General features: G+C 46.8%; 1 protein-coding gene across 7 annotated transcripts in view; it reads right to left on the minus strand.

Annotated features, from left to right (window-relative positions):
* The window catches only part of IQSEC2 (IQ motif and Sec7 domain ArfGEF 2), an 87,199-nt gene that overhangs the window by 28,390 nt on the left and 39,051 nt on the right, over positions 1–19,758 (minus strand). For 2 of the 7 annotated variants that reach the window (XM_036304753.1, XM_036304758.1), the window contains exon 3: positions 16,539–16,634. The exons of 1 other annotated variant lie outside the window; for it this stretch is intronic. In XM_036304753.1, the coding sequence (XP_036160646.1) occupies positions 16,539–16,634 (96 nt within the window). 4 more of the 7 variants (XM_036304759.1, XM_036304757.1, XM_036304755.1 and 1 more) reach the window with 3 other exon arrangements.

Below are 19,758 nucleotides of genomic sequence, written 5' to 3' on the forward strand. Positions count from 1 at the left end.
GTTGCTGCTCTGAATGGGAGGTCCCTCTCCCTCCTTCCCTTTATTGGCACTGCCCGGAGCCAGGCAGCCAGCAGGGGATGGGATCAGGATGCAGTTGCCATGGAAATGAATGGGGGCTGTTGCTATAGATACCATAAGATGAGGGCAAGAGGAAGCCAGGGATGCTGAAGACTATCCCCATGACAACTTGGGCTGGAAGGAGGGGGGCGCGGAAGTGAGAGACGAGAAAACAAGATGAGGAGGTCAGTGCACATAGATGAGGCCAGGGGCACCGGTCTCTGGAGGAAGACTTCTGCAAACTGTGTGTCCAATCCCAGCAACACAGAGATCCCAAACCTGAGGCCAGCCTGGCTTGGCACAGGGGCTGGCAGGGGAGAAGGAAGCCTGGATAGAGAGTGGCAAACACGGGCTGGCAAGCACACAGACTTGGGTATGAATCCCAGCTCCGCTTCTTTGCAGCCCTAAAAATAATAGTTGTCATGTGCTGAGTAGCTACTTTTTGCTAGACCTAGCAACCCTGCAAGGTCTGGGTTGTTCTCCTGAAGAGGATAACACAGATGAGGAAACTGAGGGAACGAGAGATGAAGGAGCTTACTCACAGTCCCAAAGCTCAGCGGTGGTGGAGCCAGGAATCATATCAAGGCTCCTGCTATTACCACCACGCACTGAGTAGCTCCTCCAAGATGGAGTCCTGCATTTTCCAGCTTCCATTGCCTCCCCAGAGGGGCATGCGGAGGGCCAGAGGCTGGGAAATATTTGTGGAGTGCATGAGTGAGGAAACAACCCAGGAGGAACAAGGAAAGCCTGAGGTGAGAAGGCAGAAGTGCCAGCTGTGAAAGCAATGGCTCATGGGTTGGGCTGGTTGAGGGTAGAAGATCCACAGAACTAGGATGGACTTTATGAACCTGACAATCCCACAGATGCAAAATGAGGTCCCAACATGCAAAGTGACTTGCCCAGGGTCACACAGGATGAGAATCCAAGTCCCCTTCTCTGCATGAGGGGAAATAAACCATGTTACACAAATAACCACAAAAAACCAAGTCCCCTTTTTTGCTTTTTAGCTGAATCTGTCCAGCCTCCCCCTCCCCAACCTTTAAGTTCCTAGAGTAGGCAATAGCAGGCTACTTGCATTTCCTAGGCATCGAGCTGATGGGCATCGCCACACCTGTGCTCATGCTCTTCCTTGGTTTCTTCCACTGGGGGTGCCCTCCCTCTCCCCTTTACCTGCAGACTCCATTGGTCTGGGGAAGTTCATCTGCATCTTGCAGCACCCCACATAGGCGAGCCCTCCTGGGAAGTTGGTTCTGACTCAGTACCTGACAGGGTCAGCTACTCCCCCCTGTATCCTGTGTACTCATGTCACAGTGGTCCTCATCTCCAGCTAACTTGTGGTTATCTATTGAAGTGTCCACCACCCACCCTGCTCCTCTTTCCCAAGGGCACTGGCTTGTATGAGTCACCTCTGTGGATCCTCCAGGCTCAGGCCCAGCACACAGCAAGCAGCCACCTTGGTACCCTAAGAGCACAGGTGGTAGTCATGTGTGTCCATGTGACCATACTGCCTGACGACCATCCCTCTAGAAGCCACAGCCCATTATGCACAAAAGCCACCCACATGCAGTCTTGTGATTATCTCCACCAGGCACAGAAAGTCGCCACCTCACACAAAGGACCTCACACACTCAGAATTCCTCACACCCAGCCTCACACAATCACATTCCCTCAGATGTCTTGCTCCTGTTAGACCTGCCACCTCATGCAAAGACATGCACACATATGCACAGGCACACACATTTCCATCACAACTGATAGAAACCTACCCCCTTTCCACAGCACAGGACCTCAGCCAATTCAGTCGCCCACACAAGTCTACACCGTACCTCCCTCGCTGGCCATCTGACCTTGACTTGCCTCTTCTGTTCATTTAGTTGGACCCTTGGCCCCCCTATTTCCTTCTATATCCAATCAAATGTTCTCCCACTTCCCAGATGTGGGTCACCTAGGCCCACATGCCCTGGAGGGTCAGTCAAACAGAGCAATCTATGCACCATTCCCCAACACAACCCTAGAGCTCCCCACCAGGCTTTTGTCCATTCAGTTTCTCTCTCCTGTAATGCCTTCTCACCTCTCTACACCTATTCAAACTCTTCCCAGCCTTCCACTCTTGCCCCTCTTTCTCCAGCAAGCTCTCTCGGACACCACCCCTCCGCCCACCTTGACATCTCTCTCCTCTTTGGGCCAAGAACATATTTAGCTCATTACTGAAGCCATATGTGCTCAATCATTTCAACCCTTCACAGCCTGCCTATTTTCCCAAAAGATTTTTCATCTACTCTGGGAGATAGAGAACTTATGGAGAACATAGCTACTGTCTTACTTTTGATCCCTCTCAGTATTTAGCTTGAAGCCTTGCACACAATAGGTGGAAGAATAAATAAGGGAGAGAGGAAGAGAGGGGGGAAGAAATAAATGAGAGTATGAATGAATAAATGAGTAGATGAGTTGAGAGACTGAGTGAAGCAATGAGTGAGAGAATGAGGTAAGCCTCTAGAAAAACTATGGGATCAATGTGTTCGAGATGCTGAAGGGAAGGAGGAAAGAAAGGAGAGGAGGGATTCTCACCTGAGCCTTAATCAAAACAAGAGCCACCAATCACTGCACACTTGCCCAACCATGCACCAGACTCCATGCTGGGCTCCTTGTGTTTTCTTGCTAATCTGCGTGACAACCCAGAGAGGTATGTTCTCACTGTACTCAGGAGGAAAATGAAGCACAAGAAGAAAATCCTTGCTCCAGTTTACACAGAGAATAAGCAGCAGAACCAGAGGTAAACTCAGATTCATCAACTGCCAAAGACACAGAAAGGGAAAGTCTTGGGGTATGTGCCCACTTGGGGATCTCCTGGATTTGCTCCTAACATACACACATGATAGAAGATGTGGGTCCTATATCCCATAAAGGACACCTTTCATCCTCCTGCTGACAGCCTCCAGGGATTCTTAGAACCAGCTGCTGGCAGATGCAGGAAACATTTAGGATCATTGTATCCTGGGGTAAATGGCTTCCCCCCAGATCCAGAGATCCCTAAAACTGTAGAATCAAAATCTTGAAAGTACAGAATCAAGGACTCTGAACAGCTCAGAATATTTAAATCCCACCATCAGAAATTTTTTGAAATGTCAGAATCATGAAATTTTAAAACCACAGGAGATTGGAGAATCCAAAATTACTGTAGAAATAGAAACTACAGGATTGCATGAAATGTATCACTGAATGATCATATCTTCAATTCACAGTTTCTTATAATTGTGGCATCTCAGATTGACAGAATATCAGAGCTGGAGAAGCCCTTGGAGATCCTCTTGTCAAACCTCTCTCCTCCTCTTACACATGAGGAAATCAGGTAGCAGAGAGGCCAAGTGACACATCCAAGTTGGCCAGCTCACTCTTTCTCAGGCTGAGGGGCTGGAGAAGGCAATAGGCTTGCACGTGATGAGAACACCACACCATTCATTCATGATTGCGGTGTTGACAATACCTGAAATTAAACCCTATTCTCTCTCCCAGCCACTGTTCCCAGCCTTGGATAAGAAAGCAGGTAAGGCCCTGGTGAGGATAGGGAGAGGGAAGCAGGGGTGGGGTGGAACATACATCAGACAGAGAGAAGAGATCAGCTTTTATTGATGGAAATTCCTTTGTACACAGCAACACCCACTCTGAAAGGCCTTTTCTTCCTGATCATATTTACAGAGCACTATGGGAGTGGCAGGGGGCATGAAACAAAGCCCTCAAGCAGTGGAAGAGATGGCAGCAATGGCCACAGCAAGGGAGAGCGACGGGGAACTCGGCAGGTCCGGGGCCCGCCCCCGTCTGGTCCTCTGAGCCCTAGGCACCCTGCATCTCTGTTTGTGCTCACAGAGGACAGAGGTAGGTCCTTGGGATGTCATTTGGAGACCTCTCCAGGAGTGGCAGGCTCCAGGGTGCCTGGGAAGTGGGGTGCAGGTGCGGGAGGGTCCGGGTTCCAAGCTCCAAGCTCTGCTGCTCCCACATTTTAGTCAGATCTAAGTCTCCAGCCTTTATAATTCGGGGGGCTGGAGTCCAGGGGAGACAGCAGTGGGGGTAGAAATTCCAAGAAGGAGGTAGGGGAGGGAAGGGGCACTATGCTTGCCCATCTGGTTCTTGAAGCAGGGATGGGATGCCATGGGGGATGCGGGGAGGGGGGAAGGGGGCTGGTTAAGGCTTTTGCTTCTGCATAGAAAATGGCCCTTGTCCTCTCAGTTACCGAGAGGAGGGACTGCTGCACTCGGAGGCTGGACAGCAGAACTGATGAGCGTCTTCCTCTTCCTCTTCCTCAGTCTCCTCCTCCTCCTCTTCCCTGGGACCAGGAAGGGCAGGGTAGAGGCCACAGGCGGCGGGTGACAGAGAGAGGCAGAGGCATTAGTTTGCAGAGCAGGGGAGATACATGAAGGGCTGGAACCAGGGAGGTGGGACAAGGATGGGGGTCAGAATGGGGAGGCCAGCCAGAGGGACTGTGCTTGGCCACACCCTTAGGGCTCAGTCTCAGGTTTTAGGAAGAATATACAAACTCTAATGCAGACCAGACTGGCACCCAACTTTTATTTGAATATAAATAGAGCAATTTGCCCCCTGGAGCACTTTGCAGTACTTCACCTCATTTAACTCCCCCCACCTCCCCTTGCAACAACTCTGCATTTTAGAGATAAGGGAATTGAAGCTCAGAGAGGGTAGATTACCTGCCCCAGGCCACATACCTGGATGTGAGTTAGTGTCAGGATGTCAGACAGTAGGGATGTAAACCTGGAGTTCTAAGCCTCAGACTCATCCCTCTAGGGCAGCTGTGGGCAAACTACGGCCTGGCCCGCGGGCCGCATCCGGCCCGTTTGAAATGAATAAAACTATTGAAAAAAAAGACCGTACCCTTTTATGTAATGATGTTTACTTTGAATTTATATTAGTTCACACAAACACTCCATCCATGCTTTTGTTCCGGCCCTCCGGTCCAGTTTAAGACCCCATTGTGGCCCTCGAGTCAAAAAGTTTGCCCACCCCTGCTCTAGGGCCTTTGATGAATTTGGCACTAGCTCTAGAAATCCACCCTGCCCCTGAAGGACAAGATTTGTATTTCCTGAAGGCTCAGAGTTGGGAAACTAGGGAGATGCTTAGGAATGGAGTGTGGAAAGCTCACAGCTTTGAATGCAAACCGACCTGGGTGCAATGCTAGCTCTTCAAGTGCTTCCAGACTGTCCCCAAGCATATTATCGCCCCTCTTGGAGCCTCAGTTTTCTCATCTGTAAAAAACGGGGCTCATAGGCCAACCTCACTGCGTTGTTGAAAGGACTGGAACATACGTCAAGTGCCTGGCAAAGAAGAGCAATGGGGATGTGGTGGTGGTGGTTGTTCACTGCTCATGAGCTGAATGTAATTCCCAGGGTGGCCATTTGCACCCACACAGAAGTGCCACAGAGGCAGGGAGGAGTCATTGCAGGAATAAACGCCTGTCCTGAGAGCACTGCGGAGTGGTCCCAGGGGCCAGTCTGCATGTGGCAGTCACTGGAGCTGCACTACAGTTTCAAGGGGTGGATGGACAGACAGGAAGGCTAGGGGCCGGGGCTGTGAGACCCAGGGCCTAGGGAGTGAAAAGCCTGATCTGTGGAGAGTCCACTCCCGGACCCCTTGGCTTGGGAGAGGCAGTAGGTATGGAATCGAGGAAATTGGAGGATTGGGAAGAGGTGGGAAGGAAAGAGGATAGGCAAGGGAAGGCACTGCTGTCCATCTCACAGACAGACAAGCATGCGCACGCAGGCACGCACCCACTCACATGCAGCACGCTCACACGCACACATGCGCACGCAGGCACACACACCCTCCTTGTAGTCAGAATTCCCTCTGACACATTGTTCCACAGAGCCCCTGAGTCAACAGAATCACATGAACCAGGGCTCAAGTCCCCAGCACGTAGCTCCCCCTTTCTGAGGCTCCCATTCCTCATCTATAAAAGGAGAAGCAGGCTCCACATCTCTCAAGGCTGTCATGAGGAACAAATCATCTTCCAGGCCCTCTGCTCACTTCCCTCCTATCCAGGCCACACCCCTGCTACCCTTCACCCTGACACTGCAGCCATTTCCTGATTTCTTCTTCCTACCCTCTTGGACCACATTAGCCTTCCTAAAGCCCACCTTTGACCATGAATCTCTTCTGCTCAGACACCTACCTTGGCTCCCCATTGCTCAGGCTTTAAAGTCAGACTGACCTGAGTTTTAATTATCAGCCCACCACCTTCTGGCTGGATGAATTTGGATCTATTTCTTCACTTCTCTAGTACTTATTTTCCTTGTCTGCAAAATGAGGAAATAGCTATTCTGCAGGGCTTGGTGGGATTAAATAAATTCAAGTATGTAAAGCACTACCACAGGGTAGGTCTGGTGCTTCATACATGGTAACTTATTACTGTCATTATCAGTGACATCAACGCTATCCTGCTCACTCATGCCCAGCCTTCATCCAACTAGCTTGTTCATGATTCCATCAGTATGCCCCGTCTCTTCACGCCTCTCTGCCTTTGCTAATTCTATTTCTTCCTTCTGCCCAGATCTTTGCCTATTGAAATCCCATCTGAACTTCATGGCCCAGCTCAAATGCTGCTTCCTACAGGAAGCCCTCCCTGACTCCCAACCAAAAGTATTTGCTTCCTCTTAGCTCTAGCATCCATGTCCTTGTCCAGGAATCTCCATTTATTGCTTTGAACTTTCTTGAAGCATTTCTTTCACCAATTCTCTCAATGCCCTTGTATTCCCCCGCCCCACTATCACCACCACCTCTGCTTTCCTTCCCTATGCTATTTAAGGCCAGTCCCTCCACCTGGGCTCTGGAGCCCACCCCTGCTACCTCCTCCGCAGCAATCATCCCCTCTCCCTTCTGTATTTCAACCTCTCCCTCTCGGTGCCTCCTTCCTACCAACATTTATAGAAGCTCAAGTCTCTCCCATCTGGGAATAAAAAACTCTCTATCTGCCCCCACATCTCCCTCTAGCACTTACTGCCCCTCTCTCCTCTTCACAGCTAAACTTCTTGAGAAATTCGTCTACACTGGCCATCTCCATTTCAGTACCTCCCACAAGCTCTTCAACCCACTGCAATCTGCCTCATGCGCCCACCACGCCATGGAAACTGCTCTTAGTAAGGTCGCCCAGGACCTCCTAGTGGTTAAAGCCAACAGACTCTCTTCCACCCTCATCTTACTTCCCCAACTGTAACATTTGCCACTCTTAACAAGCCCCTCCAGTGCACAGAGGGCTTTTTCCTTCCTCTGCTTCAGTGAGCCCACTCCCTGCTGGTTTTCCTCCTACTTCTCTGCCCACCCCAGCTCTTCTTCCTCTCCCCATTCCTTATGTGTTAGTACCTCTTACCCAGCTCTGCTCTGGCCCTCTTCTCTTTCATTCCACACTCTGTCACTGATCTCATTCTATTGCATAACATCAGGTATCGCTGAGGACCCCTGCAGCTTGCTCTCTCTCTAGCATGGTCTCTCTCCTGGGTCCCAGACCCATCTTGCCTAAGGTTTGCTGGAAGCTCCACCAGGATGGCCCTTAGGGCCTTCAGAGCTCACCTCTAACTCACCATCTTACCACTGCAAACATATCCTCCTGCATTTCCCACCTTGCCAAAGGCACCACCATTCATCCAGTTGCCCAAGCCCAGGACACACCTGGGAGTCACCCTAGATTCTTCCTGCTCCCTCAGCAATTCCAGTGACCAAGTCCTGTTTATTCTACCTGCTAAATAGATCCCAAAAGCTATAAATACATCACCTGCCCCCTACCACCTCATTTTCTACTCTTCTTGCTCCTTGTTCATTCTCCAATCATACTGGTCTCTCTAATGTCTCTCAAACATAATGAGCGCGCTTGCCTCAGGGCTTTCGCACTGATATTCTTCCCCAAGATAGGTGTGGCACCAGACACAGCCTACTATATATTTAGTTGTTTACTTATGAATTATCTGTCTCACCCACTGTAAAATCTATAAAGACAGGCATCTATCTGTATTGTTCGGTGCTATATCCCTAATCCCCAGCACAGTGCCTGGGACTCAATAAATATTTGTCAAAAGGATGAATGCATTGCCATTTCTGAACACTACAACTGAACTCCACCCTCAGTCATCTCCACCTCCAACCCTCACCCATTATCTTGTTAGTCTTTAACTCTGGTCCTCTCTTCTTTCCAGTCACCTCTCAAATCCATCTCCTCTGCACCTTCCCCATTGCCACTACCTTAGCTTCTCTCTCTCTTGGGTTACTTCAACAGCCTCCTCCCTAGTTTCCCTTTATTCTAAAGTACTCATTTGATCAGGTCATTTTCCCTACTCAAGAACTGCTCATGGCTCTCCAGCTGCCTACCACAAAAAAGAAGCCTGGCTTCCCCAGACAGCTGTTTGAAGCATGTCTAATCTCTACACACGCCAATGTTTAGTTTCACCATTTCTTACCTCCAGGTCTTGGTTTACACGCTCAGAGCATCCTCTCCCACTTCTACCTCTCTCACAATCTTTTTTTTGTTTGTTTTTTTTTAAAATATATTTTATTGATTTTCTATAGAGAGGAAGGGAGAGGGATAGAGAGTTAGAAACATCGATGAGAGAGAAACATCGACCAGCTGCTTCCTGCACACTCCCTACTGGGGATGTGCCCGCAACCAAGGTACATGCCCTTGACCAGAATCGAACCTGAGACCCTTCAGTCCGCAGGCTGACGCTCCATCCACTGAGCCAAATCGGTTAGGGCGCTCTCACAATCTTTATGAACTTCAAATGACTGGCTCAAACACTACTTTCTTCAGAAAATTCACAAACCAGAAGTAATTCCTCTCCAAAATCCATAGAGAAGTGTCTCCAATGTCCCTCAGGATCTCCAAGTATCAGGAGTAGGATGGGAGATAGTAATTGTGTCTGGGACCGAAGACTTTTGTGGCTGGGTTAACACTAATAGGGGTTCCCTTTTTCTCCTGCACTATTACCGTGGACTCTGTCCCCATGGACCTCTGCTAACACTGATTCATCCTTGACTCGTCTCTTTCCCTCAACTTCTATTGGTGCTATTTCATTAAAAACTCTCAAAGGATTTAGATTCCATAATTTGAGGTTAAAATGCTTCTGTGTGACTGGTGCTCACTGAAGTAGTGCAACAGTAACCCTGCTCAAATCCATTTCTTCTATGCTAACACTCCAGTTTGGGCCTTCCAGCTGTCCTCCATGCACAGAATCCATTTTTCATACTGCAAATGTGATGTTTCGAAATGACAAATGTTACTAAATTCCTCTCCTATTTATAATCCATTCACATGACAGTTCGTCACCAGAAACACGGATTCTTAACCTTTTGGGAGAAACACAAACCCTTTATGGATTTAATGAAAGTCATTAACCATCTTCCTGACAAAAAACACACACAGGTATACACACACAACATTTTTCATTTGGTTTCAGGAAGCTCATGGGCCACTTGAAGCCCATCTGGGGTCTATACACTCCAGGTTAAGAACCTCTGGCTCTACCCAATAACATCCAGGTTCTTTAGCATATACTGTTCCTTCTGCCTGGACTGTTCTTCCACACTTCACCCTTCTGTCCCTAGCTAACTCTTACTCATCCTCTAAGGCTTAGCTCTTAGGCTGAGTAGACCTGCACCAGACCTAGCTGGAGCCAGATCCCTTCCTCTGGGTTTCCACAGCCCTCTGTGCTCTCCTCTCTTATAGCCCTTCTCAGTCTCCGCAACTGACTGGGAACTTGTGGAAGGCAAGAACCATTACCCAGCACAGCCTGTAGCCACAGCAGAGCTCCATAAGTGTCTACTGAAATGAATACTAACAACTGCTATGCTGTTTTGAGTACCCATTTTGTGCCAGGCACTCAGCGAGGTGAGTTCTATTTATGATCTCATCTACTCTTCAATAAACACACCCCATGATGTTGGTGGTATTGTGTCCTTTTTAACAGATAAGGAGGTAGGCTAAGAGATGTGAAGTGAGTGGTTCAGCTAGTGAGTGACAGAGTTGGGATTGAAATTGAGATGTGTTGGCACCAATGCAAGTATTGGTCCACCATGCCTCCCTGCCCTGGACTGTGAGATTGAGAGATGGCATCAGCAAAGAAAAAACAAAACAAAAAACAACAGCCCAGCTGGTGTGGCTCAGTGGTTGAGCGTCAACCAATGAACCAGGAGGTCACGGTTCCATTCCCGATCAGGGTACATGCCAGGGTTGTGGGCTGGATCCCCAGTGTGGGGTGTGCAGGAGGCAGCCAATCAATGATTCTCTCTCATCATTGATGTTTCTATCCCTCTCTCCCTCTCCCTTCCTCTCTGAAATCAATAAAAATATATTAAAACAACAACAACAAAACAAAACAGGACCAAGACCCAAGGCCAGAATGCCCTGCCTGGGCTCCATTTCCCAGAGCCACCTATTTTGACTTTCCCTCCTGTGTCACCTTCATGCAAGGCCAGGTACCTGGTTCTTTCTTCTTTTGGCACAATCCCCTCCATCCCATGTACTATTTTCAGCCTCATTCCAAAGCCCCAGTATGGTCAGGCCATCCTTTTCTCCAGAACCATCCCCAGACACGTACAGATTTTAGATCCAATCTAATCCAATGCTACACACTTGACCATGAGGAAAACAAGACACAGATAGTCTCTGCCCTTCAAGAGTTGATAGTCACCCAGGAGTTTTACTTGTATCATCTCCAATCAGCCCTGAGAGGTAAGTAGGCATTATCCTCATTACACAGACGAGGAAACAGAGGTTCAGAGGTTAAATGTCTTGCCCCAAGTCATAGAGTTGGTGTAAGTGGCCAAACTTGGACTTGAATAAAGGTACTGACTCAACCATTTTTCCCCCATTAGGTCATCCCACTTGGAAGAGCCAAAAGTGGACAACTATTTTTGGCAGGGATGGGGGAAGGAAAGCTATTACTATTTCAACACTCAATATACATGTCCCCTCCTGTAGGACATAGAAAGGTTAGGTGCCCATCCTTTGGCAGCCCTCTAAGCCTACTTCTGTCCCATCCCAAACCACACTCCACTGTAATTGTCTATGTGTCTCTCTCCCTTCTAAAACTTGAACTCCCTAATGGTAGAACTAGATACAGTTCACTCCCATATCCAACCAAGGTTCAGCACAAGGCCTAACCAAGGTCAGACAGGACAAACGTTTGCTAAATGAATGAGGTGGTCTTTCAGCTAGTTATTAAAAGGAGAAGCAAGAGCTGAACAGTGGATATAGGAAAAAGATATAGAGGAGAAGGGAAATGAATTAGTAAAAGCAAGGAAATGGCACCAAAGAAATAGTCCAGTGCTTTTGAAATTGTGACAGGGTGCGTATAACATGCTTTCATTGTTGTTATGGTGATTTTGTTTTCCTTACAAGAATGGGAACATACTATAAGCCCTGTTCTGCAACTTGCTTTTTTCATATAATAATAAATCTTGGAGGTCTTTCCATGCCAGTATATTGAGATATATCTTTTTCTTTTGATCTGCTACAGAGTAATCCATAATATGGATGGATCATGAAGGAAAAGCTGTTCCTTAGTGATGGACATTCAGGTTGTTTTAATTTTTCGCTATTACAAACAATGCTGCAATGAATATCTTTGCATATGTCTGGAAGTAGTTTTGAAGGATAGGTTCCTAAACATTGAATTGCTGGGCCAAAGGAATGAACATTTTGTTTACAATGTAGATAAAAAGTTATTTCTGTTGCTTTAACACTTTTACAGACTAAATACAAATAGAGTATCCCTGCTAATATAAGCCAGTTTTTATCTTGAGAAGCATATGTCATGCAAGCTTTTCATTAAGAGTTGGTTAAGCCTGGCTGGTGTAGCTCAGTGGTTGAGCATTTTCCCATGAACCAATAGGTCACAGTTCAATTTCTGGTCAGGGCACATGCCTTGGCTGCAGCTCAATCCCCAGTGGCAGTGGGGGGAGGGGGTGTGCTCTCTCATCACTGATGTTTCTATCTTTCTCTCCCTCTCCCTTCCTCTCTCAAAATCAATAGAAAAACATTTTTTTTTAATTAAAAAGAGTTGGTTGAGAATGCTATCCTATAAGGGTATATGATAAAGTATGGCTTAGAGTTGCAGTTGGAATTGAGGTATTTCAGGAAAGGCCTCTCTCTGCTAGCCAAATTTGGGTCCGTACAGTAGTAAAACCTTAGAGAAATCTAGCTTTAAGACATGGTTCCTAGCTTGGAAGTATATGACATTTAGGATTTTGGTAGCAACTAATAAAATTGTCCTATTAAAACAATGGTACCAGTTTGCATTCCAATCAAGGTGAGAAGTTCTGTTTCCTCACAACCCTTTCAATATTTTAAATTTTAGCCCTTCCAAATTGACGCTTCATTGTTGTTTTAGTTACATTTCTTTGGCTTCAGTAAGCTTGGACATTCTTTCTTGGACATTAGCTATTCTTGGACATTAGCTATTCTTGGACATTAGCTATTCTTCATTAGCTAATGGTCTATTTCTTCCCTGAATTTTCAAATCATGTTATTTCTCCATTTTAAATGGGTTCCACACCTTTTTTCTTATTGATTTCCAGGAGACAATATAGATACAAATAGGAACCTTTACCTGATATCTATGTAACAAATACTTTCTCCTAGCCTGTTGTTTATATTTCAACTTTGTATATAGCATCCTTCTCCACACAGAAGTTCTTAGCCTTAATGTAGTTGAAATTACTGCTCTTCACTTTATGGCTTATGGGTTTTTAAGTCATGCTCAGAAAGGCTTTTCTACCCTGATACTAAATATTCTGATAGATCTCAGAGGGAAATGGGGTGTGTGTGTGTGGGGGGGGTTGTGGGGGGGGGGACGAGAAGGGATTAACCTAAGAATTTATATGCATATATGCATAGCCCAGGGACACAAACAATAGTGCCGTGAATGCCTGGGGTAAGGGGGTGGGGTGGCGGCCGGGTGGAGTTAACAATAAAAATAAGTTTTAAAAAAAAGAACACATGGAGGCAAAAAATAAAATCCCTACATTGACAAAATGTGAAAAAAAAATCTGGATTTTCCTTTGGCAGCTTTACAGCTTTATTTTTTGTATTTGTTTATGTATGAGGTAAGGGTTTAATTTAATTTTTTCCAAGTGGTAGCCAATAATCCCATCCCATTTACTGACTCATCCCACTGATTTGAAATGTGTTCTTTATCCTAAATTAAATTCCCATATGAACATTTGGATTTGTTTCTAAACTATTTTGTTCCATTTATGTATTCTTCTGTTTCTGTGAAGATATATTTCTAATTACTGCAGTTTTATGGTAAATTTTTTGTATCAACTAGGGCAAGTGCCCCCTCATTGTTCTTTTTAAAAACTTTTCTTAGTAATTCATGGGCATCTACTCTTCCAAATGAACTTCAAAATCCAATTGCCCAATTCTCAAAGAAAATACCACTGAAATTTGAATGAGAAATGCATTGAACCTTTTGACCAAATTGTGGGGAAAATATGATTTTTACCATGTTGAATCTTTCCATCCAGGAATAGGATAGGACTCTTGTTTTATTCAAGTTTCCTTACAGCCTTTGATGAAATTTTATAGTTTTGTGGGGGTTTTTGTTTTTCTGGGGGGGTTTTTTGGTGTATGTGTGAAATTTTATAGTTTTCTATAGAAAACTATTTCACATTTCTTGTAAATTCCTAGGGATTTTATAAATTTTTTTTGCTATTGTGAATGAAATCTTTCTTTTTTTTTTTTTTAATATATTTTATTGATTTTTTTACAGAGAGGAAGGGAGAGAGATAGAGAGTTAGAAACATCGATGAGAGAGAAGCATCGATCAGCTGCCTCCTGCATATCTCCTACTGGGGATATGCCCGCAACCCAGGTACATGCCCTTGACCGGAATCGAACCTGGGACCTTTCAGTCCGCAGGCCGACGCTCTATCCACTGAGCCAAACCGGTTTCGGCGAAATCTTTTTCTATTATATCTTCTAATCAGTTATTGTTAGTATTCAGAGAAGTGGTTTAGGTGTATGTTTATCTTGTATCTACCTATCTCACCGAATTTTCCTGTTAGTTATAATAATTTTTTGCTTTATTCTGTTTATCTAAGTTGACGCCCAGATGATGTTCAAATCACCACAACTCTGACTGTTTCTAATATTTATACCACTTATTTTTAAAAAATCCCATTGGTTTAACTTCCAGAAAAACAATGGCTAATGACAGTTATAGCAGTCATCCTTATTTTGTTCCTGAATTTAATGGAAATTTACCTAGTACTTCCCTGTTACATTTGATGATTGTCTTTGGTTTCTGACAAAAATTCTTTACCAAGTTAAGGAAGTTTTAATTGATTCCTAGCTTACTGTACTAGTTATCTATTACTGTGTAACAAATTACCCCAATACAGCAAGATAACTAAGACACTAAGAGTTTTTAAATCAAGAATGAATATGTAGGTCAATGGGGGGAAAAGGAGACATAACACTTTAATCAATAAAGAATAAATAAATAAATAAATAAATAAGTGAAGGAATATGTAATTTTACCAGATGATTTTTCCCAGCATTTATGGAGATAGTTATAGGATCTTCCCTCTTGAATATATTAATGCAATTAATTACAATAACATCTTGCCCAGTGTTGAATAATCCCTGCACTACTAGGACAAGCCTTCCTTTGTCATGACACATTCTTTTTTTAATACACTGATGGATTCAGTTTGATAATTAAAATATTTGTTACTCTAGTAATATGTGAGATTAGACTATAGTTTTCCTCTTTTTGTCTAAACCTGTCCAAGTATACTAGCCTTCTCTTTATTTTTATTTGTTTATTATTTTTATATCCTATATAATAAAAGCTTAATATGCTAAGTGTCCGGTTGACCAGTAGGCCATTCAACCAATCAAAATGTAATGTGCTAATAATATGCTAAGGCTGCTCAACCACTCACTATGATGTGCACTGACCACCGGGGGGAAGATGCTCTGACTTGTAGGTTAGCTTGCTGCTGGGGTCCGGCCGATTGGGACTGAGTAAGATGGGCCAGACACACCCTGGAGCCTTCCTGCATTCCCTCCCTGGCTGGCCAACCTCCCACGTCCCTCTCTGACCCCAATCGTGCACCCGTGGGGGTCCCTCGGCCTGGCCTGTATCCTCTCGCAATCCGGGACCCCTCGGGGGATATCGGAGAGCCAGTTCAGGCCCCATCCCACAGGCCAGGCCGAGGGACCCCACGGGTGCACGAATTCATGCACTGGGCCTCTAGTGTGTGTGTATATGTGTATACATATATACATCCACACACACACACACACACACATTCTTCTGGAATGAACTGGGAAGCTGTCAGTCTTTTCCTATTATCATTCAATCATTCAAGATTCTATAGAACTTCCATACCAATTGGGCCTGGTACTATTTCTGAGGAGAAAATTTCTTTTTGGCCATCTTTTAAACTTATTCTATTCTGCTCAGGTTTTCTGCCACTTCTTAAGTCATTTGGTAATTTATATTTTCCTACAATACCACCCATTTCATCTAGATTTTCACATTTACTGGCATAAAATTATACAAAGCATTTTCTCATGACATTTATTGTCTCCTCAGAATCTGTGGTTAAATTGCTTTTATCATAGATTATTTTATGTTTTCTTGCCTTTTCTCAAACATATCTGCCAGAGGACAATCTGTCCAGTTTACTGGCCTTTTCAAAACCTACCTCTTAGTCAATCAAATCTTTTGTTTTCTATTTCACTAATTTCTGGTTTTTATCTACAGTAATTATTTTATTCTGCTTTCTCTTGGTTGTTCTTTTTCTACATTCTTGAGTGGAATAATTAGTTCATTCAATTTAAACTGTCTTGTTCTCTGGTAAAAACATTTAAGACCACACATTTTCCTCCGGAAACCCCATAGTCGTATCCCATAGGCCTTGATATATAGTATTCTCATTGGCATTTATTCTAAATAGTCCATAAATTCCCTTCTTCTTTACTCTTTAACATAATTATTTTTAAACTTTCAAATGGGCCTAGCCTTTTTGCCATTGCTATTAATATCTCATTTTATTGCATTATAATTAGAAAACGTAAAATGTGTTTTCCAATTAACTAGGAACTAATGTTCTCCCAAGATGTGGGCAGATTGTTCCCTCTGCCTAAATACCCTTCCCTATCTTATCCAAATGGCAAACTCTTACTCATCCTTTGAAAACAGCTCAAATGTTATATATTCCAGGGCCAAACACTCCCGCTTTTGGTGACAGGTATCTAGGGAAGAATTTTTAAGGCAGGACAAACTATAAACAGGTGCTGAATGTCCTCTTTGGTCTCCTAACCTGGTCCCCCAATCATTCTCCTCACACGCGCTCTGCCACCCATGCCACAGTCACTCCAGGGGCTAGAGGGAGATAAGGGGAGGGTGTGGCAATGTTTTTGCCTATTTGTCTGCACCGTGAAGGATTGGGGGAGGGATGGGTCTAGCTCTTACCTGCTCTCTGCCAGCCTGCCTGAGGGGGTAAGCTTCATGGAGTCAAGGACCTGAGTAGGACAGCAATACTGGTGTAGAGTATGAGACGCTGTGGACCTGAGAGACAGCAAGAGACAGAGAAAGAGAGACAGAGAGAGACAAGGGAGGGTGGGGGAGAGGCAGGATGGGGAATGGGGACAGTGAGGTGAGTGAGTGGGGGAGGGGGAAAGGGAAGATGAGAGGCATGGGTGATGGAGGATAGGGGATGGAAGAGGAAGGGTGCGAGGCAGGGAGGCAAGAAGGAGGAAAGGAGGGAGGAAACGGAGAAAGGGAGGGAAAGAAGGAAGGAAGGAAGGAAGGAAGGAAGGAAGGAAGGAAGGAAGGAAGGAAGGAAGGAAGGAAGAAAAAAAGAAAAAACCACAAAGTCAAGAAAGAGAGGACGGCACTCGAACCACAAACAGAACACAACGACAACAGGGGGCAGCAGAGACAAAAGAGCTGGGCTGGGCCTCCTGTGTTCCAGGTGACTCCGTGGGGACCTTGGCCACGGAGACACTGGCACACCACAGCAGGGAAGGGGGAAGGGAGCCCTCCTCACACCAGACGCCACACGAGTAGGAAAGAGGGGGAGGGGGAGGGGGGGTGAAAGAGAAAGGCAAAATATGTAGGGGGGCTCCCCCTTATAGGGTACTCCTCACGATAAGGGGCGGGATAGAGAGAGGAGGAGCTCTGGGTCCAAAGGGGGAAGAGCCCAGGCCAGGTGGGTGGAGGAAACACTGCAGGAAGAGAGGGAGAAAGACAGCCAGAAACCGAAAGAGACAAGGAAAGGGTGAGACAGAACTGGAGAAAGACAGAGAAAGAGGAAGACAGAGAAAGGGCGAGACAAAGGACACAGAGAGAAGACAGGGAGAGGCAGAGAGTGCCAGAGGAGAGGAGAGGAGAGGGCGGAGGAGAGCTGACAAGGTCTCAGTGGTCTTGGTGACAGGATGGGACTAGAGGGTGAGCAGGCAAGTGGGGCCCAGCTAGCCAGAGGACAGGCTAGTTCCAAGGAGCAGAAGTCTTAGCTTCCCAGGCCAGTGCTGCACCCCCAGCCCTGGGCAGGGCCCACACTCCGCCCCCCAGCACTGTGTCCCCACCCCTACAGCAGGGTCCAAAGGCCCCTCTGCCTCCTGCTTCCCATGATTGAAGTCCAGGGAATGAAAAGAGAGGAGTGGTGAGGCTGAGGGTCTGGCCCCGCCCCTACCCAGCACGGGGCAGATGCTGGTAGCGGAGCTGGCCTTTCCTGGTCAGCCAGCCCCTGCCCCCCATAAGTCCCTGGAGGCTGCTTGTGGTCAGGGCCTGGCATTCAAGAGCCCAAATAAAGGCCTGAAGATGTGGCTGCAGGCTAGGCCAGCTGCCCACTATCTCACTTGCTGCACATTGGAGGATACCCAAATCTTAGAACCTTTAGAATCTTGGAATTTGCGACTCTTCTTATCAGAGACTCTGAATCATCGTCAGCGCCAGAATGACAGTCTCAACTGCTACCCATGTGCCAGTCACCCGCCCAAGTTCTCGGCTCCTTATCTCCTTAATCCTGAGACTCAGAGACTCTTCAGCTGCTGGAATGTTGCTATCAACGATTCTCAGCAGTTATCTGGAGCCCTGCAGTGCTGGGCCAGGCTAGCACCCCAGATCAGCTACCAATCACACCCCTCCCGGCCACAGACTGTGCTGCATGGGCCTCCAGGGTCTTTACGGTGCTGGGCACCCTGATGTCCATAGGCTTACCCACTGGAGCTGGCTCCCTCCCCCAAGCCAAAGGCCTCCAAGAGTCCAAGAGGGGAGCCAGGAACCAGGAAGCCAGGAGGCTGCTGAATCAGCAGCCCAGGAACCAGGTCCAGGCCTGAGCAGGAAGGGACGGCGTCAGGCTGCAGGGGTTTCGGGGACCCAGGTTCCTACCTGCTACTCTTCCCGGGGGGCTCCATGGATCCGGACCTGTCCGGAGGGCAGGCCCCCTGGCCCTGGGCGGTGCCTCCACCGTGTCACCAAACCCTCCTCCCCAGCCCTTCCCTAGAAGGAGGAACCAAAGAGGCGGGGCCAGGCCAGCTGGGCTGTAGGCCAGACTGCAACTGGAAACTTTGCTCCTTCCCTTGCTTCCCCAGGAGGGCTGGGAAGTCCTGGTAAGAGGAAGCAGGTTTGCGAGCCCACAGTGGCTCCGATGGGCCAAACCCCATGCTGGGCTCCCTATGTGCACCTCCACCCAAGTACCCTGTCAAGTATGTGTCAACAGTACTGTTCTGAAGAGAAAATGGAGATGGCAACACGGCACAGGTCACACAGCCAGGAGGTGGCAGAATCCCAAGATCAGGACCTGGTTTGGCCATTTCCAAACCTGGAATCTGTCCCTTCAGCCATATCGCTGCCTTGTGAACACAGCAACCTTTCCATAGAGGCCTTTTCCCACACCCTCATCTTGAGCACAGCTAAAAAGACCATTTGGTTGTTCTGGGATGCTCCGGATCACGTAAAATTCAAATCACTCATTTTGGGAAATTGGACTGGCCCTGGCCAATATTCTTGACCACTGCAATAAGTCCTCACTCATTGGGTGTTGCTTTCTGGGCTGGCTGAGAGAAAAGCTCCCTGCAAAGAAGGACAAAAATCAGAAGAAATGCCCTTCACAATCAAGAGGCTGTTTTTCCAAGGAAGTGGCCCCACCTGGTCTGGGAAGAGGCCTGGGGAGGGGAAGAAAGAGTCTTACTGACGTTCCCACAGCTGGGCAGACTAGAACCTAGGCCAGTGACGGCGAACCTATGACACGTGTGTCAGAGGTGACACGTGAACTCATTCTTTTGGTTGATTTTTCTTTGTTAAATGGCATTTAAATATATACAATAAATATCAAAAATATAAGTCTTTGTTTGACTATGGTTGCAAATATCAAAAAATTTCTATATGTGACACGGCACCAGAGTTAAGTTAGGGTTTTTCAAAATGCTGACACGCCGAGCTCAAAAGGTTCACCATCACTGGTCTAGGCCCTGACTCCCCAATTACCTACCACAGAATGGGCGGGGCTGGCCAAAGGAGAGAATGTGGAGGATTTGAAGGATGCGGGGCTCCTGAGGAGCACCCCAGATCCAGCTCAGAGCATCCCTGTCCTTTCACTGCCCCCAGAGCCCAGGCCCCTGGCTGTTCTGAGCAGAAGGCAGCCCTGGGAGGGGCCAGGGGGCCAGTGATCTAGAAGGAATAGGAGCTG

The sequence above is a fragment of the Myotis myotis genome, unplaced genomic scaffold (genome assembly GCF_014108235.1).
Source record: "Myotis myotis isolate mMyoMyo1 unplaced genomic scaffold, mMyoMyo1.p scaffold_m19_p_4, whole genome shotgun sequence".
Lineage (NCBI taxonomy): Eukaryota > Metazoa > Chordata > Mammalia > Chiroptera > Vespertilionidae > Myotis > Myotis myotis.